Genomic DNA, 26,943 nt, shown 5'->3' with positions numbered 1-26,943 from the left:
GGTCTGAAACCTTGTTTTCTTGGTACAAACGATTTTTTGGATAAACAAAAATTGTCCCGAATGTTTTGTTTATGTCGGAACATAGAGACGTCGGAACATAGAGACGTCGGAACATAGAGACGTCGGAATATAGAGATGTAACCGTGATTACCACTAGTTGGTGCTTACATAGTACAGGACAAGACAAGAGCAGAATGCTACATGACAGACTAAAACCAAGGAGCTGCTACGTAAGAGTAGCAGCTCCTTGCTAAAACTACAGTACAACGAATTATTACGTCATATTACACAACAGCAATCTGTTAACAGGTGCGTTTAAAGTAGTATATGTAGTTTAAAGTAGTAGATGTAGGAACATATCAACACTCGCACATGACTCCTCTGGCATGGCTCAAATGAAACGTCCTCGTGTTTGGAATCCAAATTTATACGAGATGCAAACTGAATTTCACTTTCATAACAATATAATGTGCAACTACATACATTGGTAATTACAGTGATGTGTATACCCAACCACACATGTTGCATGGTTTATTATTTAGTATAGTTACATATATAAATATATTATTGAAAGAGGATGGAATGGGGAGAAGCATGAAGGAGGAGGAGGAGGAGGGAAGGAGGGGGAGGAGAAGAAGAGTACTAGATACTTAGGGCCTACCTCAAAATTCAGTCACCCCAGCTTGTCTAGTACATGCATGGCAATCTTGTGTATTTATTCATATATACAAACTAGCTAGAACAGTTCTGTTAGACGCTTTGTTGTTTAAAGCTATATCCTCTCTCTCCCTCTCTCCACCTCTTCCTCCCCTCATTTGCACACGCGATATACAATGTATATCGTTATAATGACGCCCCTGGTCACCCTGATGAGAATTTAGGAGTTCCCTACAACTGGTTTCCACTAGCGGTCGTCATTTTCCTGACACTCACAACAGCCCGGGCCCCGCCCGGTCCACGTCCCTTATAGTGACGCCCCTGTTATTGCAGGTTATGGCATGTGGACGGTGAGGTTGTTTTTGCTAGAGTAACTGGCCATGACTGCATGCGCAGAACTTGGGTCTATTGTGTATATATGGCTATATCTGTGTGTGTGGTAACTTACATACCAACGGACGTACGGTGGTTCAAGATACAACATTTTGGGGAAACTCCAGAATTAATTAAGCAGATATTTATTGAGCTGTATCTACAAACACATTATATGATCGATCGAAATACAGTAAACAACCTGTCTTTTACACACAAACACCCAAATAGTACAACGTCGTTGGGTGCGAGTCGCCGACTTCCTTTCGTTCGCGAAAGATATATTTACTAGATTCAACCGACGTGCCAAATGCGCTGCTTAATAAGACCCCATCGCAGACTGTTGGATCACATGGATCGATAACAGTATTGATAACCATATCCGCCTATATATACAACCACGCAGTTAGTACTTTGACCCAAATTAGTAATCTTTCGATTTCAACTCCAGGTTCTTTCGAACTTTCTATTGTTTTATGTTATAATAGTATATTATTTTTGTTTCCTTTTCATCTATATCGATATGTTTTTTATCCCTGTAGTTCTTTAAATAACTTAAATAATATGTACTCTGTGTCATTTTTTATCTTGAATTCTTTATTGTTCCTGTTTTCCACTTTTCTCACCTTTCCTTTACAATACAATGATTTAAATTGAATAATGAACTTCTACGAATCATGTAAAAACGTCAGCGTGCGCCTCCGAATATCCTTCAGGATCCAGTAGGGGAGTAACTATATAGGCCGGTGAGACCTCCAGTGGCCCGGGTCCCAGGGTGGGGGCAATGACTACAAACAAACTACCCATCCGCTGAAGCCGACCGCCGGCCGTAGGCCAAACTTGGTATAATTGACACGAAAGCCTGTCTCCTCGACAGATAGAACCTGAGAGTTCTATATCCGGGCATCTAGAGCTGCCAAATATGAAAAAAAATCCTCAGCCAAGCCGAATAAGAATCATCCTTTTGGGAGCTCATTTCCACTGCCGCATCGGCCCCCTGTTGCCCCTTGCTACGTTACTGTAAGGATGAAAAAACTACTAGCAAGGTGATCCATCATCCTCCATTTTCTTAAGCTGTTTGATGAAATCATAATGGACTTCGTGAATTTCGTGCCAGTACTTCTGTGTTTGAACTTTTTCAAACCATGACTGCATGTTCGGCCAGAGACGTAAATCGAACGAGACCCACTCCGTCTGCATCAAGATGGTGGCTACGAAAAAGTCAGCTATTGTCGGTTCGCCACCACAGAGATAATTTAAAGATGGCGACGGTGATGACGATCCAGAAACAGCACCCATGGCGAGTTTAGATTCTAAAAATTCAAGCACTACTGCGAGTTCTTTAAAACCTGTTTCAATTAGTTGTTCGGTTGCAAGATTTGAAGGTAATCGATACCTCTGTGATATCTGAGGGTAAATACATCGGTGACCAAGTATTCTATGACGGAAACAAAAATAAGTATAGATCAATCGATCAATCGAACTATCCGGAGTGCCTGAGATAGAGAAACAAAAATTCATATAATATTAATTCTCTGGCATGATCGAAAACCAAAAGACTCAACTCACGTATACTGTGATCGCTACAGACATAATAATGAAATATGTACGTTCATGTATTTTCAGGTCTTTGTTCCGACTCAACAAACGTATAATTATGTTGCCATCAGTGTTCACTCCATTCGCCCACCACCCCACGCAGATGAAACAAACCCTGTGTCTGAGATCACGCCTCCCTTTCCTCTTCCCTCCCCTCTTCCCATGCAACGTCAAAGGAATTACGTTAGTGATTATTTCCTGAAGAATCCATATAAACCTCTGATTGCGCCTGCATACAACACTAAAAGGTAGGGGGGGGGGGGGTGTAGCACATTATATGGTGCCTTGGCTTCAGAGGATGTCTGTCCAACTCTTCCCCTTCTGTTGTTCAATATTCCAGTAACAACATGATCGTTGATAGGGGGCGGGGGGGGGGGGGGGGCTAGCAACTCATGATTGCCATGTCCGACCTTGTACAAATTAAACAAAAGTAGTCCATATATAGGTTGTTGGAAGACACAGAAGAAATTTATTGTGCGTGAGAAAAAATATTTCGGCCTTTCCAATTATGACTTTACACTTGCGGAGTTATTCTCTCTACCCAGCGGAGTTATTATTTTTACCAAGCGGAGTTATTTGAGTAGATTTGCAAGGGGCATACAGTTTTTTTTTTTGGGGGGGGGGGTTAGTATTATTTTGGAGGGGAGGGTGGCCGGGCAGGGGCGCAACTTGAAGATTGGCTAATGTCCCTCATTGGGAAGGGTTTAACGTCGGGTGTTTTGTTTGGCTAAGAGGGCTCAGATGTAAAATAGTGCCGTTATTTCCACATCATTTTAACAACATTTGTGCAGTAAAAGTTATCACTTTAAGCGTGTCTTATTAAAGGTAAGCCATTAAAAGAAAACGTTTCTTCCTGGGAACGGGCGATTTGCGTATGCAGACTGATCAATTTTATTTGGTTTCTATAAGTTGCCAGTTATATATATATATATAGCACACATGCCGAAATAAAACCTCCGTGAAATCAAATAATCTGCGGTTTGGGGAAAAACATAAGGTATTTCTTCGACCAAAAAACTAGGTCAAAATTAGTTGTAAATTGTCTTTTACAATGTAATTAAATACGCAATTAAAGCAATCCCCAGATTTAATATATGCGACCAGTATACTGTATGAACCTCGCTTTATGGTACGTGCCTGGCTGTTACTGGCCAGAATAACATGAAGCGACCCATTCTGGGGGATTTTATGATGTGAAATCTTTGACCTCAAGAGAAACCTTTCCATCTGTTGTACAGCTATATTTCTGTCGATCACTTTGATGAAATCAACGTGTTTATATAGTAGCCACTTTAATTTCCTCAATGCTCCTTCCCATTATTGACCTTATTCAGTTGGATCTAACAACATTACAGAGACATGTAGAGACTTTCTAGTAAGATACGGTAAATTAACTTGATTTGACCGATTCACATACACATCACTGTAGGACGTGATTGGTCATGGTAAAAATCTTCAGTGCAAATACCGACAAACAGTTGAACTGGGGGTGTGTCGAGCGGTCGATCGAGCTGTGAATATGTCAAGATTAATCCTCGCAATGGAGATGGTGTACAGTAACACCTGGGTAATCCGGACACGTCGGTACTGGAGGTTGTCCATGCAGATGTACACGAGGAAAAGATCCTACTAATCGCAACGGGGGCCTGAGAGTATAGTACAGTCTGTTACAATTATAAAACAAAACTTTCAGTGTATATTATATACGTAGTATATCTTATCTATGTAATTTTTTAAAGGCAATGAAGACTCGGCCCAAAACGCGTGCGGCCATCTGAAAAAGTTAACTTTCCATTGCTTGCAATTGACGGAATGTTCGTGTCGCTACAAAATGCAGACAGTAAAATAATGAAACGTGATACCTTGTTATCTTTAGCTGGACCTGAGATGTCCATCGCTGTATTGTTTGTACACTGTGCTACCGGTATTGACCGCAGCTGTATGTACTGACTGTACACTAGTGTCTAATTACCGATCGTAGCAAGCTGTGTGTGTGTATTTTCTGGGATCGATGGTGGTGTCTTACACTTCTGTTACACCTCATTCGAAACTAGGTCAGATTACCGGCATTAGACATTTCTTTTTGCGCGAGTGGCACCCTTTAAGGTAGTTAGGATTGGGAGTGATCGTTTTGTTTTGGTGCCCAGGCTCTATCACTGTAGTTGTGTCAACATTTAGCATCCCACCTCATATTTTTAGGTCGAATTCTCAACGTTTTGAAATTTCGACTCATTAATTGTGAATTTGTGAGGAATATATGAAAGTGAGAATGGATTAATTAGTTGTGCATATTGTTCAGTGTCGTCGTCCTTGACGCTTGTTGGGTTTTCGTTTGAAAGTTACATGGCGTTGTCGGAAAACATGAGCGGCTCTGTTTGGACAGATAAAGAGTTCTGTATTAACTTTTAGGCACGCGCGCCATGGTTCTGGAGGAGTGGTCTAACTTTTTTCGATTGAAATACACACACATATATATATTTATATATAAATATATATATATATATATATATATATATATATATATATATATATATATAAAAATATATATATACACATACATATACATATATATATATATATCTGGCGGCTCTGTTTGGACAGATAAAGAGTTCTGTATTAACGTTTAGGGACGCGCGCCATGGTTCTGGAGGAGTACGTGGTCTAACTTTCTTCGATTGAAATACACACACATATATATATATATTTATATATATATATATATATATATATATATATATATAAATATATATATATATACACATACATCATACATATATATATATATATATAGGCTATATAGGGGAGTTCTTTGTGCACGTCACTGGTAGTATGATGGGTATGTATAATGGGGCTATTTCACATTATGTATAGCACTTACACTCCAAACACCTTGACATCTCCATCGATAAGGACAGGTACTCCTTCGGGAGGGCATCCTGTTGGTATTTTATTTCGTTCCTTGCTCCCTTCTCCGTCAACAGAAGTTATGATGTCGACATCCACCAGGGAGTAAGGTACATTATTCTAATTGTAGAGGATGGAGCAAAAGAAGAAACAAATTAGCCCACGCATCGTAATTTCTCTTTTATATAGATCAAAATGATGCATGTCTATTGCAAGTGTAACGTTATACGTTTCTCAACTATATATTGTGACGGGGTGCCGTGGGATACGAAGAGTTCTGTGTCTGTTGACGTAATAGAAAAATTAAATGATGGTGCCATCTTTATGACTATAATAGTCAAGACGTAAAAACGTGAATCTAATTCTTCGTACAAATGAAATTTACCTATCTATTTTCAATCAAATCATGATAATTCATCAAGTTAAGACATCCCTCCTTTATGATATTTTCCTCCAGTCGGTTGTACATTTCGTCATCCATGCACCTGATCACATATAGGTCTAAAAGTATTAATCAAACGTGAAACGTAACAAATTAAAAAAAATCAGATTGTTCGGACTTTTATGTGCTCAAAATTCAATAACTGTCTGACTAATATAGAGCAAGTGAGTTAAATTTGTCCAAGAATTAAGTGAGAAGCAGAAAAGATCAGAGATTTCCACCTCTTATGTTTAACACCCCCTTATAGACATCATCCATTTCATTCACTCGTAAGGATTTTACAGTTTAGAACTTTTTCCCAAAATGTTTCAATATCAAGAAAGAACAGTCTTCCTATGTGAAATATAGACACATAGATGTATGAATAAAAGGACACTTTCTTTTACCAATTTTGAGCTAGCAAATCAACTCTGCTACCAAACCATCCCTTTAATAATTGTTATTAATGATTGAGAACTGCCTGACATTGTTTATACACTGTGACATATTTTCACAACCTACTACCAATACAAAAATCATTTAGCATAAATCACAGAGAAAATGGCCAAGTTTGAGATCATTTGAGATAACCTGTTGACTCCTTGAACCATTCTTTGTGTGTGTAACATTTGAGATAACCTGTTGACCCATTAAAGCTAAGAGGGTGAAAACTGATAAGAGCTGTTTGAGTACACGTTGAAAGAAAGACTATCAACTCTCTGAAGCAGACCTCATTTCATGACTGTAGGTTTTGTTGAAGACACATAGATTTCCTTCACGAAACTAATTTGAAATGAATTTCACCAAGCAATGTTCACCAAAAGAAAATCATAGCATTAGAGATTTCACAAAGTGATTGTAGCTTTAAATTAGGAGTTATCATGTTTAAAAGGTTTCAGACTTTGACAACTCCTGACCACATATGACCTTTGACCTCCACCAATTTCAATAGGGTTCTTGTACTCACCAACTGGGTCGATCCAGTTGGTGAGTACAAGAACCCTATTGAAATTGGTGGAGATCTGCATATACCATGTATGAAGTTCAACAAAGATGTACTATTTGAGTTATCGTGTTTACAAAGTTTTCAGACTTTGACCTCTGTTGACCCCATTGAACTTCACAGAAAAAGAGTAAGGTTCTTGTACTCAATAAGACCGATCAACATACCAAGTAATCCATCATTAACATTTTGAGTTGCACACACACACACGCCATCACCATCGCACAGATTCCTTCTGACACCGACAAGGAATATAAATTGAAGCAAATTCTACTAAATTCTCCAATAATATTTGTCACGTCAACATGACGTCATCATATATATTATACGTGTGCATCACCCAAGTGCTTTAAAGTGCTTGCATAGTTGAAATGCTCATGAAAGCTAGCCAGTGTGAATCATCGACTCTATAGAATAAAGTATACAGTTTGCAAAATCAATTTGCCCATACTCCTAGACAAGGACGCTACTCGGTTAGTTAGTAAACATGTCATAAAACTAAGAACAGCTAAATTTCAAAGGCTACAGGAAGTGATACTTAATGCCTTGTTACACAATAGATTTATATTTTTCCTGAATACAAAACACTCAGAGATATTCATATAACAGTTGAAGTCATTTCGAAAATTGTTTTTGCTGATTATTCTAAACATGGTGAAGATATATAAATAGAATGATTCAAGGCTAGCCGTACGTTTACAATTTTTACACAGTCAGAAAGTACAGTTTATTTTATTATCGGTACACTGATATATTCTCCATCGGGCACGGGGGACAAAATGGATTCGCTCTGGGCATTCTGTAGCACAAATACTAGTAAATATTTTTTGCAACAAAACGTCACTTTTTATATACCTTTTTTCATAAAATATTTTAAAGGGCACTTTTTTTGTAAAGTTATTAATAACCAATTATCTAGGACAGTACATTTTCAAATAACAAAACGGGGACGTTTTAATTACAAAAATGGAAAGTGTACCCTTTTCCCCCACCTCCGCCGCCCCTGTCTATGTGATATATCATATAGTAGGTGGTCCATGCAGTTCTTTTAAGCACGAGATTCAGTCACAAATGAATGAACGCTCAGGACGATTCATCAATGAACATGTTTGTAGCCATAGGTGTACCAGATCCAAATTGACTATTCAAAAGACAAAGAAATGTTCCAGGTAAGCATAATCGGGGGTGGGGGGGGGGGTGCATTAAATACTTGAATAAGAATTTTGAATATGCGTGGCTATTTTACCTGATTTTTTTCGGCTATATTCTTTGGTCGAAACTTCTATCGAAATTAAGACTTAAGTGAATTTTTGTACGGAACAATGGACTATTTATTATGACTTTTCATAATTTTTCTTTACAATTTTGACTTCGGTCTCTTTCTGTCAAAGCTATGAACTATATGACAACATTAACTGTGTAGATTTCGACTTTTTAAAACGACATGTTGGCGACATTTCATATCGACGTTTTCTTTCGACTTTTATTCCGAAACTTCGGATACAAAAGTCAAAGTTTCGAAGAACAGTGATGTATGAACAGTAATATATGTGAAACTAAATCATTATATTGCTTGGCTGTTAGTTATGTGAGGGAGGGGGGGGGGGGGGTACTCCCGAAAAAGCCTACTTTGAAAGTAAGAGGCAACTGACCCCTAACTGATCCATGCATGAGCGTTAAGTTAGAGAATAACTTATCTATACTGAGGGCAATGGTTTGAAAAACATTGTGTACGATTGATTTTTTATACTCTGAACTGAAAGCGATGATGCATGAGACATTATATTTTAGGGAAATATCGATGAGCTTTAAAAATTGGCTGTATAAGATATAAATGTATTCATTCATATAATTGCCGCTGGAATCTTAGAAGGTATTTGTACCTTACTCACCTGCATGAGATACAACCATACGGCACGACAACCGGAGAGAGGCGAATAACATACAATGTGATGGGACGTTGTGGCTTGCTGACGTCACCAGATCCAGCGCCATTTCTTTTTAAGATGGAATTCATAATTCTGCCAACAGAAACAAAGTAAAGTCATACCATTAATGAGGCGCAACCATAATTTGTGTACAGGAGAGAGAGATGGGGGGGGGGTTAAGATTTCAGGTCGTCCTTACGGAAAGGATGTAAGGGGATGGGCGGCCCTTCCACTTTAAAACAATATAATATTATTGGAGGATGCATACACTGCAAAGGTGCTATGTAATTTGAAACAATGTTAAAGACGTAGTTTTGACTATTTAGACTATTTAGACCGTTATATATTTAAGAAACTCAGATTTAAAATACGCCAACTTTTGGCTAAGCTCCTTAATGTTAAATTGAGAACTGATGTTGTAGCCCCCGATGAGATTCAGCCTGTCCACAGATGTCTAAGGGGTATTACCTCAGAAACTAAAAGTGGTATATAATACCATACCTGCACTGATAAAGTATAGGCCTATAGTGTTTCTATAAGGACCTATGCAGCGTACCGAATTTAAGTTTTTTGTGCCTCAAGTTATCCTTTATGTTTCTTTCTCCATTTATATCTTTTTTTCAAATTAGAAATTAAGCTCAATTTTATGCCAAGAAATAAATTGTTATAGTGTTGTTATTTTTGTTATGGTGAAAATTGCACGAAGTTTTGAAACGAATTATGAAACCGTGATATTAAGAAAGACGGAATTACTTAACCTTGTCAATTTCAAGCGATATCTGCTTTCATTAAATCCTATTTGAGTCATAAATCTACGACCGTGGCGACCTAGCCCATTTAGCTTGGATATATACCGACAAAAGGTTTACACAGTGTATTTCATGTAAGTGACACGTGAAGCTAATATAACCCAAGAATCAGACTCTTTGATTGCTAATAAACACTTTATCTGCAACTGTCATGACAATGCCTAAATTAACCTGGTTCATTTAAAGGGTTCTTATCTTAATGACCATTGTCACATATTAAGTTACCTGGTTCATTTAAATGGATCTTAATCTTAATGGCCCTCTTACGTAACTTGAAGCATATGATGTCCAATGGAGTGGCTGTGCTATCGATGTAAGGTTGTCCAACATATACACATGTGATATGTATACTAAGAAAGAAATCTAAAATAGCCCGGGAAGGGAGGATGTCATGTAGGCCTAAGCGGTTGTTGAAAGTGATTAGGTCTGCAGTAAATGTTTACATTCCTTAATTATAATTGTCACCGAAAGCCCTAGGCCTATATATAAGCCTCTATGTACATGTCTTTATTCACGAGAGCCCTATTTTAAACACGTGTCTTATATAATGGAATATATAAAGCATACAGCAAACAAATAAGTATAGTCCTGTGTTATCTCCCGATATGAACGTCAAACGAATCATAATCCATGCCCGCCCACCTCTCCCATGATCCTCCCACATGCAAACAGCCCCTTCCAAAAGGGCCTTCAGTTGTTGCGCTAAAGACATGCATGTCCGGGCTAGCCATGAAACTACACCGAGCCTCCGTGCTAGAGTTAATTTCACGTTAGAATACATCTGAGTCACGCACTGCTTCCGTCGTAACCCTTTAGAGAACAACCCCTTTCACACAGTACTGTTATCATTAAATATAGGGAAATAGGTTATAAATTTGGAAGAATTATATGAAATTAACTTTTATGAATCTATGAAAGGTAGGTCAAGGCCTACTATTCGAATAAAATTGTCTTTTTTTTTTAATATACGGCGTATCCGGATACCCCATTCTTTTTTTGGGTCAAAATAGTAGCAGGCTCCGGTACCAAAGGTTGCCATCCTTTATGACGTCACACTATAGGCACAGACTAGGCCTATATTCACTGAAAAGAAAAAGGTTAATTCAAACAAAAATAGTAAATAAAGTACTTTTTGATAGTCCATGGAAGAGAGAGAATGAAGTGGAGAGAGAGAAAGATGCCCAGTTTAACCTCCTGGTGAACTTTCTGAATGTACTTCCTAGTCGCCTACTTATAGTTATACATTTCAATCCGACCTTCAACGTTCAAATGTTGCTGGTGTTATTGATATTTAATTATACAGATATGACACTTACACGCCCTTTCTGTTGTGATAATGTTTTCTCCACGCTACGACGTCCGTTTCAGTAGAGAGCTTTTATCCAATTACAAAGACCCAGACAGGACAAAATTATTTCACCATTGCAGAATTTAACGTGCAAACCTTCGTTTTGTTTACATGGCAATAAAGGATTTCCACCGTCTGAGACCAGAACAAACATTCCTGCTTCTATTGTCAACTGCTCAGAATACTCACATAGTGAAGCCTCCCGCAGTATACCTTTACGAGGCCTGTGGGCTGCCACTTTCTCTCTACGGAATGCAAGGGGTTATACCCAGGTGGACGTCACGGAGAAGGCGTCACTATAGCGACGTATCTCAAACATAGGAGAATATTTCAAGGTTCCTTGCTCCAGTCAATCAGCTTGCACAATGGGGATTGGGTGGGGACAATGGGGATGGGGTTGGGGGGGGGGGAAGATACGGGCAAGGGTAAATCAGTGTGCCTGCTGGGATCAAAATGTCAGGTCCTCTAACTTTAACATTTACCAACAAAGGCTTTTTTTTTGGCAGTAGATAGGCAGTTCGTTAACAGTTTCTTCTCTCTTTGATCTAGTACACTTGCATACAAATTGTTTGAGTATTGTGGGTCTTATCTATGTATAGCAAGAAAGGTTGTGCTCATAAGTGTGCGAAATCTCAACTCTTTGTCTAAGGAACCCACCTTCTTTATTGCTTGCTATGACAACAGTGGAGGGGACCCCGATTATCACTGTCAATCCACCCCTGGGCATGGGCCCACATTTCCCCACCTACATCAAATACATTTCCAAAAAGGGTAATGCCCCTACCTAAATCGGGGGATTTCAGATTTCACTTTGCCCCTCCCCCTGCCCCATACCTTGGTCCACTAGTGATTAGGAGAGGCCGATTCTTTTCTTGCCCAAGTATACAACTTAACGATCTGGTCAGGACTCGAACCTGCAATGATTTGATCACAAGTCCATTGCCTTTATAGCCATTTGACCACAATGCTCTCTTTTATAAGAATATATATATATGCATCTTTACAGAAGTTGAAATTATGGCAGACATACAAAGCAGATAGGGATTTATGCAAAATATGTATTACTTATAACATACTCATTGCATGAAATTACCATAGCAACACTCACAACACAATTTCTTAAAGTGAGGAAAAATTTGAATAGTTTGAGAACTCATTCAAGAATTTCAAAGATTCATATCTTAATATTAAAGTATTCCAGGCAGATCCAAGATTGATCACAGGGGGGGGGGGTGTGGCAATGGGATCATGGAAGGTGACTACCATTAAAGGGGGGGCCTAGGAACATCTGCCCTCAGAAAAAATTAGATTAAAATTTTAAATGTCAAATGGTGCATTTTCAGACAATTATCAGACCACAGTTGAAGCATTGCAGAGTGCACAAATGGGACCCCACTTAGGAATATTTGAAATTAGCATGATGATTGCATAATACATGCACTACTTGTTAAACAAACAGGGGGGGGGGGGAATTAACAAATGACACAGACAAAGGCTAACTCTCTAAGCAGCATGAAAATACCACCAAGTTCATCTTCAGGTGAATAACTGAGGATTTATTTGCTGTGAGGTAATCACAACCCTATCTCAGATGAGGTCAAGGATACCAGAATGAGGAAATCACCATACTGCTTGGTACCATCATTGGTCACCAGACATTTCCGTATACATCCCCCAAGCAATGCAAAGTATAACTTTGTAGTCTGTTAGAGTTCTCTTATTTTTTCTATGTGCAACCTTTGGAAAAGTACAAAATACAAATGGGTTGCCATAGTGACTTCACAATTTGAAAGTCTGTCCAGTGGTCAATCATCTGGAAGGTACTGCTTAAGATAGTTCAAGGTTTTCCTGTGAGGCCATTTCATTTGGGGAAGTACAGGAAGTTTAGGAACATCATACTCAAAGATCGGCTCCCTCATGTCTGAAAAAACAACACAATACCAGGAAAGACAGAGAAATGAAACCATAAATAACAATCACCTTTATACAAATATTGTTAAGAGGTACAGCTATGAAGGAAAAAAGTGCAAGTTTGCACAATGTTAAAGATTGACTCTGGAAACAAGTGGTCCTGTCTGATGGTATAATTTCCATCAAACAAAATGTTACCAGTTTAAGTTCAAGTTTAAGTTTAGTTAATAGAGCATTTTTGCTTGGCTGTGAATGTCACTTTTGGATTTGGACTAGATTACAAAGGTATAATACTGGCTCAGTATGTCGTTGCAGTTTCTGGATGTGCTATCTGAGGCTAACTGTAAATCAATAAATGAATGGATAGTAATTGGGAGACCTCATAATTCTTAAAACCACGCAGACACAGCTTCAGGCAGCTGTACAGATATTACCAGTTCAATTACAATATGAAAAACACTTTTAGAAGCGATTTATATTTTTCATTTCTACAAAAGAATGGTATCAATGAAATAGATATTACAGCCAGTGTGTATTACAGTAATTGCAGGGAGACACAGCCTTAAATAAGCCAATGTAAAATCTTCTTATTTTATGATCGTGTGCTGTTCTGAAATGTCTGCATTTGTACAATCTTACCGAGGGTATCATGAAATATAGCTGTAACTGACTGGTCCCATCTGCATTGCGAGAAAGACAGGCCCACTGGAGTTAAAACATCCTGGTATTTTGCATAAAATTCATGTGTACTAAATGTTCTATTTGGTAAACTGCGACTAAGAAAACAAAAAAGAAAGATGCATAGAATTGTGCCAAATTTGACCTTTTGCAGGTCAAACATATTTAAAAGTTGAAACAGTTCCACAAAGTAGGTTTGGTTCTACCTACTGTTAATAACCTAGTTGTGATACGTACCAAACTTCTCCATGATTGGCAAATAATATGTATGGATTGTGGGAGAATAAAACAATATTGTATTCTGGTACAAACATTCACACCTCTTTTCCTCCATTTGAGGAAAAACCATATTCAGTAATAAGCAGATATTTTGAGAAGCGTAGCCAATTCTTAACTAATAAGGAGAAGGGTGAATCGGGAGAAGTAATGAGTTGGAAAGGAGGGAGCAATTCACAGGTCCCAAACATTTTACACTCACCATGGTAACGGTACAATCTCATCACTGTAATTAACTTTCCCATCTTGTTTGAAGAGCAAAAAGACAATTCTCTGATAACCTGTTCCTTTAGCAGGAAACACAGGCAAATAATCAAAGATTGTATCTCCTTCACTTAGTTTTTCATCAGGTATATTGCCTCTGTATTAACAAAAATATAAGAAAAATATAGTATGGTGAGCCTCAATCTATGCTATGCTCCAAAATTACGCTCCCAACCAACGATAACAAACTATGACGATTTCCCCCTTCCAATGTGCTAGCAGAAAGCAGAGAGAAATTTGAATAGGACAAAAAACAACTTTCCGCATTAACCATCAATTGTATAAATGTCTCTTTTTCAAACCTTTGTAACAAATACCGGTTGCAGAATTTACTGCAAATGAAGCACAACATCAACTGTACCAAATTCATAATCATGGCACCTTTGCTGTAGCAGAACTGAATGGTACAGTGATTGAGAAACAGTTTATATGGGCTGGTTAGGCACATAATGGAATATCCTACCAAGGCATTACATTAGAACAAAGTTGCTGGCACCAATAATGATGTTTTAATTATTTCTCTCCATGTGAGATTAATTGGAATAATTTGGATATTTTTCTTGCCTTTTATTACAAACACAGAAATGCTTTAAAAAGAGAGAATTAAAAGTTCACCAACTATCACAGTGTACTTACATCATCCAGTGAACATATTCTGCATCATTATATATCAGGTGACCATCTGCAAAGGAAGCAATACCAAAAATTAAACTACCAGATTATTGCCAGAGACAGGAACCATAAGTATCTATTATAAGGTACCAGCAATCATTGGAAAGTACAGTAGCAAAATATTTATCGTTTATAATCGTGATAATGATAATTAAAAGTGCTAAATAAAGGGTGAAAGTTTTGCTTACAAATCACCATAATCACTTATGACAGTATTAATATAATTTGCTGTTGTCACGATAATTGTATATACTTTTTATAATTCATGCTACTGTGCAACACAGACATAATAAAACAATTGCATTCAATATTGAGACATACATTTAGACATTGACAGACATTTTGAAACATTAGTGATATATGTGATGATATGTATGAGACATTTTGCAACATTTCCAGGCTTAACTGAAATTTTGCTACATTACTGATATGTAATGAGAACTTGAGACAATTTTTGAACAACAATTCACAGAAAACATTAACAATTTGAAATCTTGGTACAGTACTGATATGTTATGAGAAGTTGAGATATTTTGAGACATTGATAGACATTTTCAGACATTTTAAAGCATTACTTAGATGTGCTGAGAGACATAACGTGACATGTACATTAATATCCTTATAAGACTGATGTTTTGAGACTTTTACAGACATCTTTCACATTTTGAGACATTTTACAATACCAACATTAACATCCAACATTTAGAGATATTTTGAGACCTAAGTAAACTTTACAGTCACTCTTTCTACTTTTAATCCCTAAAGCTGTTGCCAATAGAAATGTATTAGAGATCCAGACAGTCATTATTGACCTAAATTTGAAATGAATTTTCTAGGTTCTTCCCCTGACGACAATAAACTGAACTCATCTGATGTTATCCAAACAGCAGAGTTCCTTGTACAACAGCGATTGTTTGTATTATAAATAGCCTTGATTGTACAAAAAATGAAGATGGAAACTTATGCTTACTCAGACAACATGGCTCCATTAATGAGCTGTGAATTATTCAACCATGAAATTATCACACAGCTTCAAATGAACATATTGAACAGTGGCGTAGGAAGGTACTTTTGAGTGGGGGGGCTGAAGACTGATGGCCGGCCTGGGGAGGGGTTTAAGGGGAGGGGTGTCCCCCTCCCCTTTGGATTTTTTTTGCATTTCCAGGTGGCCTCAGATGCAATTTGGTGCAATATAGCACACTTCAACACCCACTCCATTTTGTAAAGAATTTTGCATTTTCACCTAGCCTTAGATGCAATTTGGTGCTTCAAATGAGATTTTTTTCTCATTTGGAAATGAAAAAGGGGTTTTCTGACTTGCAGAGCGGGGGGGCAGAACGATACTTCCGCCCCCCCATATTTTTCACTGGGGGCTGGCGCCCCCCCAGCCCCCCGGTTCCTACGCCCTTGATATTGAAGGCACATAATATATGATTTCCTTATTCCTTCCTTACATGGGAATGCTTTGTATATACACAAAAATCTATATATCTACAGCCTAGAGCAACCAAACTGAAACCTATAGGTTAAAAAATTTTGGAGGAATGTGATGATTTGAAAACACATTGCAAAACTTTGCAAATATTAGAGTGCTCTTAAACTGTTGAAATGTGGACAAGTTTATGGGGGTCGAAACACTTGATCACCTCGTAGAATTGATTTCTCATATTTGGTGGCTGTAGTGTTCATTTAACCACATTTTACCAAAGGTACCGTAGGTTTTGTGACAATCACAATATCCTTAACATGTTTACCAAAATCTTTTTAATTGAAATCTGGTGTTCAATTTCCCTTGCTTGTGTAAAACATCATTTGCTTGGAAGGATTATTACTCTAGTCCTTAATTATACCCAAATCAGCAGTTGTGGGTTTCATTGCAAGTTGGTAGCATTGTTCAAAATACGGTTGTTATTGATGCCCACCTAGATTGGTTTGAAGTGAAGATCTCTATTTCAGATGCATGTCATTTAAGGTTACCACATGCCTAGATTAAACTGAGGATTGTCCCGTTCTTGTAAAAAAGATACATTTTCCCATTGGTGAAATTGTCCCCATTCTTTAAAGGTCCTTTATGTGTCCATCACTGACATGCTTAATTTGTAACGGATGTCATGGCAGAGTTGACCTTTTGATCAGAACAAATGTCTTTTTTCCAAATAAACTAATTCATTATGGACACAAATAACCCACATAAGGCTATTCCGCAGAATATATTTAAAAGTTACGAACTGTTACAATTGACCTTCATGATCCTATAACGGTAAATGAAGAAAAAGAACCCCCCACTGGCATGCTTGTTAACAATTTCAAACCAGGTGATATCATGTCTTTGTCTTTGACTGTAGATTAAACAACTTGAAAGGAAGTTCTTTTGTTTTGGACTCTGTGGGAGGTGAGGATACTTTGGGCAGGTGAGACCTATATTCTCTAAATAACCATTTGTAACGGTACTAACTAATGTATTATTTTGATGGTGAGAACACCTGGGAGGTAATAAAGTTTTTGTTGTAAGTGTTGATACTTCTTTTGTCAAAACAGAAGTAGGTTAATATTGTTTTGGCATGAACAATGTTGAAAAAATGTGTAGTACAAAACTAGAGCAATTGTAAGTAAGTTGAAGTCTGCAAAGGAATACTGTCGTGATCTCAATATGTAGATCTTGCATCCCTGGCTAAAACGTAATAATCATAATAGATTATTAAACTTCATCGTCGTCGTCGTCATTATTTGAAATGAAATCCTGCCTGTCACATTAATGAACTGGAATGTCACCAATTTAAATGTGGAATAACGTTTATATAATTATGAAAATTACCTCAAAAGTGCCAAAGAAAGCAGATTCATCCACTCACATAGAACTGCTCTATAGTAAATACTTGGATACTTATATGTACTGCAGACTTTGGTAACATGCACAAATATCATCGCTTTGAAAAGCTTAAAATGACACTAAAATTTTGCAAATTATAAGAATCAAATAGGTGTGTGCCAAAGGAAATGGCAACAATCTTCAGAACACTTCCCCAGAGCACAAATTAGACAACCACACAAATTACGTGAACCCAGATTTTTATTTCTAGCTAAAGTCCTTATTGTCTGTAGTCAAGATCACTTTTAGTAACATGATAAATTATTCAATAAATATATTTTAATTTTTTGCCAAATTGTAAAGGAATGCAGGCTTTTTCTAAATGTAAACACAGAAGAAAACATGACATCAAATGCAAAAAATTAAGAAACAATAAAACATTTTTGAGCTTACCAGGATTCACCATTAGCAAAGTCCAAAGGTTTCCAGCATCACAGTCATAATGGACTGTTGGGGGTTTCAATGCCTGCCAGACAAAAATAAAAATCCATTAGTTCATGACTACAGTGTAATCTTTCCTTGTACTGTACATCTAACAGAACTCTAGATATCCATTATCAAACAACACTCTACGTACCATTCTCAAAGAAGAGTAACCATGTCTAAGCTTATCTGAGATTCAGATAATTAAGTTTCCTACTACTACCATTGCCAGATGCAACTGTTGTCTCCAGTCAGCTGTTTCCATTCATAAAGCAAAAGAATTTGTTGTAGATACAGAAATCAATGGCCTCATATTCGCTGAACAGTAGGACGGTGACTTCGAAGTTCGCCCACTTAAGACTTAAAACACCCCAAAACTAAATCTTCTGGTCTAAATCACCAGAAAATATACTTCATATGGTGGGAGAATTGTGTTTTAGTACGATACACGGCCAAACTTTCTTTCCTGCAAACTGTTTTCACGTTGTTTTCCAAGAAGATTCTTCGTGATTGTGGAACTGGTATTTCTTGCTAGAGTATTGCGAATTTCGGCCACGCAACCTACAGTGTGGCGCTGGTACAAATTGGTGGCGCTGTTGCTCTTTCAGTAATTATAACAGACTTCATAGATCTTCGTCATTTTATTGACAAATATGTAAGTAATTTCTTGCACACGGGTCATTTTGGAGAGAAAATAACTGTAGCTTCGTACTTTTTGGTGAAATTTGGCTCTTCCTGTAGGTTTTCATGGTGAAAATCGTGTATTTCTTAGGGTGCCCGAACTTCGCAGTATGGCGAACTTCGCAATACTGACTATACTGTTGTATGCCTGTCTTTAATCTGTTTATTGCACTAAAACAAGTCTTTACAAAATCGTAAACCAAAATTTGATTATCTAGACCTGCATAATTTTCTGTAATTCTATTGACAGTAATATTTTTGGAAGACAAAACACATACACTGCAGTTATCAAAGCAATGTTAATGCACTTTTAGTTATGTATTTTGGGAAGAAATTGTGTGCTTCCAATTAAGCGCTCAGTAATGTTACTTTCAAGTGACCCACCCCCACATAGGAATTTAAATATATATTGTAGAATAAATCCATGTTGTTATTTTGACCATACCTAGAAAATTTTCTACCTGATATTTTCTACACATTTTAATAAAGCTTAACCTGTTTCATTTATGATTGCTATGGTAGTGTTTAAAGGTACAATCAGGTGACTTCATAGTGAAAATATAATGTGCTCCACATATAGGAAATTGCATATTCATTTAACTCTTACTCAAGCTTATATCGTGCACAAATGATTGCAGGTAACTAATTTGACTAATTATGACAATAATTAAAAGTACTTTGATAGCAGTGGCAGAAGTACTTTGTACAGAGTTTTATAAAGGACATTACACTGACAACCTGAAAATGATCATTTTGTACATACTAGACCGTCTTGTTATTACTTGGCAAAAACCTCCAAATCTCACAAAACGAAAGACCGAAATAAACATCAAACTTGCAGTTAGGGAGAGATAGTCTACCAAGCACACAAATATTAAGTTTTAAAGTTTTACCACTTGACATTGACCGTGCATCTTGTCAAAAGGTTTTTCATCCCCGCTTCTGTCCTTGAAGAAAATTCAAGCAAATTACTAACTAAAATACAAAAGTACAAATCATCTTTGAACTTTTTCTTCCTAGCTGTGTGGGTATGTACAAACCTTATATATTTATTGTTATTTTGCATTAAACATCACCTTGACCATGAGACTATGACTATTAAACAGAGTAACATTCATTAAACAGCATTTATCACTATTCATAATGTGCTTACATTATGCATCTTAAAATGTCAAATTATTACCACAAGAATGATCACTGGCGCCAATGAACATGTTCAAGGCCAGTTCGTGGATACGAGGGATTCAGAATCTTTAAAGATTCTTCCCAATAACAGGAAATGAAGTCGCAGCATTTGATGTTATTACCTCTGTCGGTGTAATGACATTGCCATAGTAGACAGGCATGAATCCTTCATCTGGACACTCAAAGAATATCTTCATGACAACGTGGGAGAGAAAGTCTGCCCCGTCAAAGAGATCTGTGAATATGTTGTAGTGATGACCGGTTGCTCTGATATGATACGGGGCAGATGTGGTCTCCCACTTCCTCCTCACTTCATCCAACGGTATTTCCACTGAAAATAAAGAACACAAACATACTTCATTAATTTCTAATTAATGTCACAAATAAGAGACAGCAGCAAAGTCATGGACAGGGGGATCATGCAGCACCCCCCTCCTCCCCCGCTGCATTGTATTGTGAACAACCTCATAAATTAGGAGACCAAATTTTTAGTAATAAAAGGCAACTTCTTTCCATTTTTACAAGGGAAATGTCTCCTTATGTTATCTAAAAAGTGACATTTGGTTGGAAAATTAAATTTCCTTTCCAAGAGCTGCCCTCTTGTTGCAAAAATATTCAACTACAAGAACTTGTGGTACTGAATGTGCAGGGAAACCACTTATGTCTGAATGTTTTGAGGTAACATTGTGGACAACCCTTTAACTCAAGTCACATGTCCCACTGCCCTGACTTTTGTTCCCTCCCAGATAAAACTTTTCTCTACTGCCCAGGGCTGTATCTTAGCAGGAGGGCCTTTAGATCAAATTTAATGTAATTTTTTCCTTAGTAATCACTAGTTTGTAGATGTGACTTTTCTATTGAACAAAGTCCTTTTTCTTTCATGGGGTGGGGGGGGGGGGGGTTACTTTACATTGTGAGTTACTACATTTGATCTATGAATAAGTGGTTAAACATGTAAATTATTGAACTGCAAGACTAAGTTTGCTGAACTCATGTAGTCATCTACTCATGCATACAATAGTTTCCTATTGCTTACAAGAGTGTCTTAGATCTTCAAGGCTTCTCTCCACCAAAATAACTTTATTGCTAAATTTGGCTCAGGATCAAACCTGAGTTTTACAGTTTATGTCCAATCACCTTGAAAAGTTCTTTGAGTAATGGTTGCAATTGTAGCATTAAACTTATGTGTTGCCTTCAAATGTGTTTTTTTTTTTTTTTTTTTGCATTCAATTTTCAATAGATGCAATATTGTCTGCAGAAAATGTTAACAGCAAACATACAGTATACACTTAAAACATATACACCTAGACCAATCACACTTTTACATCAGATATAACTAGCCTAACCTACTTTACTATAGGAATTTAGGCTGAAACTGTTATCGACTTAAATACTCAGGATAATTACTAGCTAATTTCACATTTAGGAATGAGAAGAATTTATTTCACAGAGTTTGAATATGTTTGAGTGAGGAATTTGAGTGAATCTCTTGGGAAGTGATGCCATAATGGCATACTTTATTCAAAACCTTTATATTCCTCTAAATTACAATCTTTTGGTGAATTGAAATGAATGATTTGGAACATTTGCTTTAATAGCTGTCATCATTCTTGTACTTAGCATTTCATCAAAATGCAACTGATCTCTTTGGCTGAAAACGATTATTTAAGTATATTAAATAAGAAAACAAATGTTTTCAGCTATATTGTCATGATGACATCACTCGCTCTCCTGTTGCTCATTACATTCACAAAATAAACACCAGCTTTGAAAAACCCAATATATTTGCTGAGGATTCAGTTTTGAACTGAAGATGAAGGATGTTTCCAGCAATTAACTTCAGCCACCGGATTGATTAGTATTTGAATTGTTCAGGGCGCCTACAATACATTTTTATGGAAATACTTTAGTTCTATCGATGAGCTACAGAAGGATTATGTTTATCCTTCCTTGACTAATGTCTGACGAAATTGCCTACATATTGCCTTTTGGTTTTTACATTTGTCCACATGGTTACTGACGTGTTTTCTTCCTAAAACAGATAAAATGCTAAATTTGTATCAATACTGACACTGTCGGAGTCTTGCAGATTTTTCCAGTTGTAACTTGCTCTTTTGGTTTTGCAAGTGTTCTCGTCTTTCTTTGGTTTGCTGTCCTTGCATCACAAGTTTGGGTGGAAGACCAATGTCAATACCAACTGATGCTGTGGAAAGAAAAAAGACCAAAAAAATAATTTAAAAACAATTTAACTACATTAATTTGTCACCAAACATTTTATCCATATTACCTAATTAAGTAACACTTTTTCACTGTTTTACCTTTCAAACATTTATTTCTCAGTCAGTTTTTCAGTTATCTGGTTTTAATTTGTATACGCAAATGTAATTTAACATATGAACAAACCAGAACGTCCCTTTTTGATTTTGTTTTCAGAAGACTTAACGTAAAAAAGGGAGGATGCACAAAGGGTCATTCCATGTGACCCTCTCAGATTTGGATGCGATTCCAAAAGTTCTCTTCAAATGCTTCATTTCCTGGGTTGCATAATTGAAACTGGTTCAAATACATGTTTGCAAAGCATTGTGGTTTCTGAATGGCAAACCCAGCAAAAATATGCTTAACAATTACCACCTGATATAAGGATGGATAGCCTAGTTGATAGAACATAGAATATGTTTGCCTGAGGTCTATGCAGCGAAACGTTAAATTCCTCTTTCTAAATTTGTATGTAATTTCCCCACTGTGTTCTCATTTCAGATTCGTTTAAATTTATGAATTAAACCACGCCATTTAAATCTTTCAGTCTTTCCAATTATATTCTCAAATCTCTTAAAAAAGTTGTAACACAGCAGTTTGTCAACATATGTGTCTATATTACAAAATGCTTACAGCTGAATTTGTATATTATTTTGCTTCCAACTTAATAGAAAACACACCTTTGAGATTTTGGACATCAATTTTGGGTCACCTTTAGGAAGTATTTAGTGTTAAAACTATCAAACAACATTTACCACTGAATCAATATTTATGGCAAATGTTATCTTAATCCAGATCATACTCAGAGAATTTATAGCTTTCCATAAAAAGTGTAAACATCATTCAAACTACAGAGGACCCAGGAGCTGTGTTTGCTTACTAAATGTAACTATGAAGACTATACAGACTTCAAATGATACTGCTGGAAAATGCAAATTTGCTTACTGCCAAAAACAATTTTGCCAAAGGGTACAGTAAGCGGCTCACCCGGCTCCCTTTTGGATTTATGTGTCAAATGTGATATTAGCATCCAACACTTATTCTAAGATTCCATGCTTACTGTCAAATTGTGATTTTCTTAAAAATAAACATTTATGGTCTTGGATGTAGGAAGAACATACCCAAAATGAGTCCTCCTTATAAATGCAAAGTATCAAACTGTTTTCAATAAAAAAAAAAACCTCAGGGAATTGGGAAGATGTGAATAAATATCCTTGCAATAAGACAAAAAAATATCACGGTCATTACAAGAGTGCAAATTTGATCAAAATCAGATGAGAGGATAACAAACTACAGCTTCTTTAAGTTGGTTTATAGATGGAGAAAGCAATGAATGCAATAACAGCTTACGGTCACAAGCCTAAACAATGCACATTATCAATGTCAACTGTAAGCTGAAAAAATGCCTAACTAATTCTTGTGAACGAATTGACGCATTTTCCCATCAATTTTGTCCTAGGTTTTTGATGTTCAATTTCTCCTGACAAAAGGAGATAAAGAAGGAAAATTATTAAGATAACTAAATAATTAGTTCTGCACGAGGTATGAACCCTTTTGTTCTCAATTTGTCATTTCTATTTGGTGAAGCAGTTTACTGCAGTTATAAACCAGTTGTTTGTCCTATCTTCTATCCCACACAATTGTCCCGGAAAAAACAGCCCAAAAAATATTATCTAGATTCTATACCTCTATTTCTCATTCATAAATTAAAGTTTAACTTCTCAGACTCAGTTCTGGGTAATCAATGCTTTCTTGCTGTTTAGTAAGAAAACCCAATTAGATATTACATAATCTGTAGATCACTTACACTATCAAAAGAAAGGTCTGTAGCAATCAATTTGTCTTTAATATATAGGTGAACTTGGATATTATTTGAATCACTGGTTACCAACCAAGATGTTTAGTCCAAATAATTAAAATAATTCATTTAAAATAGATTTGGAAAAAATTGCATTTATTTTGCTATTTTCTATTGGACAGAGGGTAAATTATGGCACACAAATAGGTCACCAGCACTGCCTCTTAATATGCTAAAAATTCAGACCATGGTCATCCATGTTCAAATTTAAACAAGCATTTTACTGCCACTCCTATTTTAGTATGTATGTATTTTAGATCTTCCTGCAAGTAGGAACTCGCGAAGAAGCCTCAGTGGCTTATCAAAGCCGCACGCTGACCGAAGTCAGTCTCTTAGATTCATATTTAATGACTATGAATTGTCAACAACTCTGCAACTGGATGACACACATTAATCTTGGAGTGACTCGAACTGGGGACCTTTAATTGGAAGGATGCACTGGCGTTAACCACTGAGCTAACATTCCTCCTTTAGTAGTTAGGCTATCCACACTAAGACATGAATTGTTTATGTTTAGACATCTCCAATGGATGGAAATAATTTTGTGGATCTGCGCATCTAGCAATGTTCTTTTAAAGGGTGTGAAGACTCGTGCAAAAAGAAACGTCTAATGCCGGTAAATTGACCTAGTTTCGAATGAGGTGTAACAGAAGTGTAAACCACCACCATCGATCCCAGAAAATACACACACAGCTTGCTACTGTCGGTAATTAGACACTAGTGTACAGTCAGTACATACAGCTGCAGTCAATACCCACAGCACAGTATACAAACGATACAGCGATGGACATCTCAGGTCCAGCTAAAGATAACAATTAAGGTTTCACGTTTCAGTTACTGTCTGCATTTTGTAGCGACACGAACAAAACGTCACTTGCAAGCAACAGAAAGTTCACTTTTTCAGATGGCCGCACGCGGTTTGGGGCGAGTCTTCAATGCCTTTAAAGTGCTAGCAATATTTAGTGTGCTTAAAATTAAAGCTGATGGTCAATCATGATGATTTTTAAGAAGTTGAAAGTTGAAAATGGCAATTTGATTTCATATGGATTCCTCAAATTGTTATATACCATACTTAGCCTAGTTTAAGTTATGTAATATATTTCTGTTTCTGTTAGCAACTCGTTAAAACCCCTCTCGGGTATCACAACAAGGATGTTGGTGCGCAGCGCAGCAGTGCTAATAACAATGCGTGGGCAATCTTGTCTTAAACACTTCAAGACTAGGGCTCTCTTTATCGGCCAAGGATTGTGTATTCCAGTCTTGTTACTGTTAGATACATCTGTTTTAAATAATTCCATAAAAGTTATGTTTCATCGACAGTGTAGTGGGTACACATGATCATTTAAACGCCTTGCAAACTTGACTTCGCAGAACTGGCCCTTCCCAACACAGTGTTAGGCACAAGGCCTACTGCTAAGTTTTCGACGTTGTGCCTAGACTACTGTAGATTTTAAAATGGATGTCATTAGTTTACATCTTCATGGAAATGCAAAATTTTATACCATGGACAAGACGGCTTGATGGTTTATTGAATAGTCGAACGTTTATGCCTTCCTGAGGTTTTTGTTGTGGAAACATCACACGCGATCTTCGAAAGAATGTACCGCAAGTTCTGACGAAGGGGGCTGCCATTTTGGAAATGTTGTGACAAATGAAGTAAGGAAGAGTAGAAGATACTTGTAACAATAGCTTCAGAACTCACAACAGTGAAGTGGATCTCGATAACTTGTTTAAACGCAAGTTTTGCAATATCTCACAACAAAGATAGTTGGGAATTAAACTTAAAATAACTGCCTTCCTTGACAAAATGTATTTGAGGCTGATGGAGCTCGATTTCTGAGGACTGGCTACTCAATTTTACAAATTTTAATAGTTGTAGTGCACGAATTTTGTATGTCCCTTCATGGCACTGGCTCTTCTATATCCTTTTGGGGTGAACTAAAGACTAAAAGAGAGAGTATCGGATATCTCAAAGAACAAGGTTGTTAGAAACTCACAGAAAGTTTAACCACTACAATTATTACAACAAAACAATTATACCAAGTGGCACGTCGTGTGTACTGAACTGGTTTGTTCTGCCGGGTATTTCAAACATCCAAAATACAGGTAAGTTATTGTTTACCAGCCCTTTGAAGAACATATTTTTCGCGACAGTGGCACAGTGATAATATATCACACTTTCCAGTATCTCGCATCATCAGTTAGATTTCCTTGTAACCCAAAGTGGTAATTTAAATGACAATCGTTATTTGTTTCCTTTTTCATGTAATATAGGCCTCCGTAGAAGAACTACGTTTCTAGAATTCAAGATAGCGAATTTTATATATCACAAATTGGTCAATTCGTCTCAATCTATACTACGGTGGCCCAGAAAGTCATTGAAAACATTAGATTGAAACTTGCGAATATAAGAATTTCGTGCAATTTCCATTCGCCAGTGGCGTACCTAGTTGGAACCCGGGCGGTTTCTTCCTTTGTCACCTCATATGCAGGGGATGCCGTCCTGGAGGGGGTCTAAGGGGAATGGTCCGCTTCTCCTCTGAGAATGTTTTGTTTATGTAAGGTGGCTTAGATGCAAAATGATGCTATCTTTGGCAAAGCTTGAACTGTTTACACAATGGTTTTCAAAAATAGGGACATTTTTTTGAGGGGGAATGTACACCACCTCTGGCTGTACCCGGGGCAACCCCCCCCCCCCAACTTAGTTCGGCAATACCACTATTCCATTATATTTTATGGGTTTTTAAAAGGATTCACGTTTAGGCGTTCAAGTGGAGTAGCCCCGCCACCCTTGGAGGTATAATAAGATGATATAATTAAAGGATCGAA

General features: G+C 37.0%; 1 protein-coding gene and 1 pseudogene across 2 annotated transcripts; both read right to left on the bottom strand.

Annotated features, from left to right (window-relative positions):
• Nucleotides 1-1,352: 1,352 nt before the first annotated feature.
• Nucleotides 1,353-11,944, bottom strand: LOC139959468 (uncharacterized; annotated as a pseudogene).
• A 135-nt stretch (nucleotides 11,945-12,079) lies between these two features.
• On the bottom strand, nucleotides 12,080-25,777 carry LOC139959462 (large ribosomal subunit protein mL38-like). Of its 2 annotated transcripts, none has more exons than XM_071957110.1 (8): nucleotides 25,617-25,777; nucleotides 22,072-22,203; nucleotides 20,123-20,331; nucleotides 18,105-18,177; nucleotides 14,807-14,852; nucleotides 14,109-14,267; nucleotides 13,592-13,728; nucleotides 12,080-12,962 (listed from the first exon to the last, which is right to left on the bottom strand). In XM_071957110.1, exons 1-8 carry the CDS (start codon nucleotides 25,744-25,746, stop codon nucleotides 12,847-12,849), a joined length of 1,002 nt encoding a protein of 333 aa, XP_071813211.1. In that variant the 5' UTR covers nucleotides 25,747-25,777; the 3' UTR covers nucleotides 12,080-12,846. The 2 variants fall into 2 exon arrangements, with proteins under 2 accessions (XP_071813211.1, XP_071813222.1); XM_071957121.1 differs by lacking the exon at nucleotides 25,617-25,777 and adding an exon at nucleotides 25,465-25,483.
• Nucleotides 25,778-26,943: the final 1,166 nt, after the last annotated feature.

This window comes from Apostichopus japonicus, chromosome 3, assembly GCF_037975245.1.
Source record: "Apostichopus japonicus isolate 1M-3 chromosome 3, ASM3797524v1, whole genome shotgun sequence".
In the NCBI taxonomy this organism is placed as follows: Eukaryota; Metazoa; Echinodermata; class Holothuroidea; order Aspidochirotida; family Stichopodidae; genus Apostichopus; species Apostichopus japonicus.
This window is presented reverse-complemented; position numbering and strand designations above follow the sequence as displayed.

Excerpts from the sequence above, each read along its gene's own strand:
- LOC139959462 (XM_071957110.1), bottom strand. The coding sequence starts at position 25,746 with ATGGCAGCCCCCTTCGTCAGAACTTGCGGTACATTCTTTCGAAGATCG. Across the intron at positions 22,204-25,616 it reads ATCAAGCCGTCTTGTCCATG|CATCAGTTGGTATTGACATT; the intron begins GTATAAAATTTT and ends TTCTTTCCACAG. Across the intron at positions 14,853-18,104 it reads TTTGCTAATGGTGAATCCTG|ATGGTCACCTGATATATAAT; the intron begins GTAAGCTCAAAA and ends CTTCCTTTGCAG.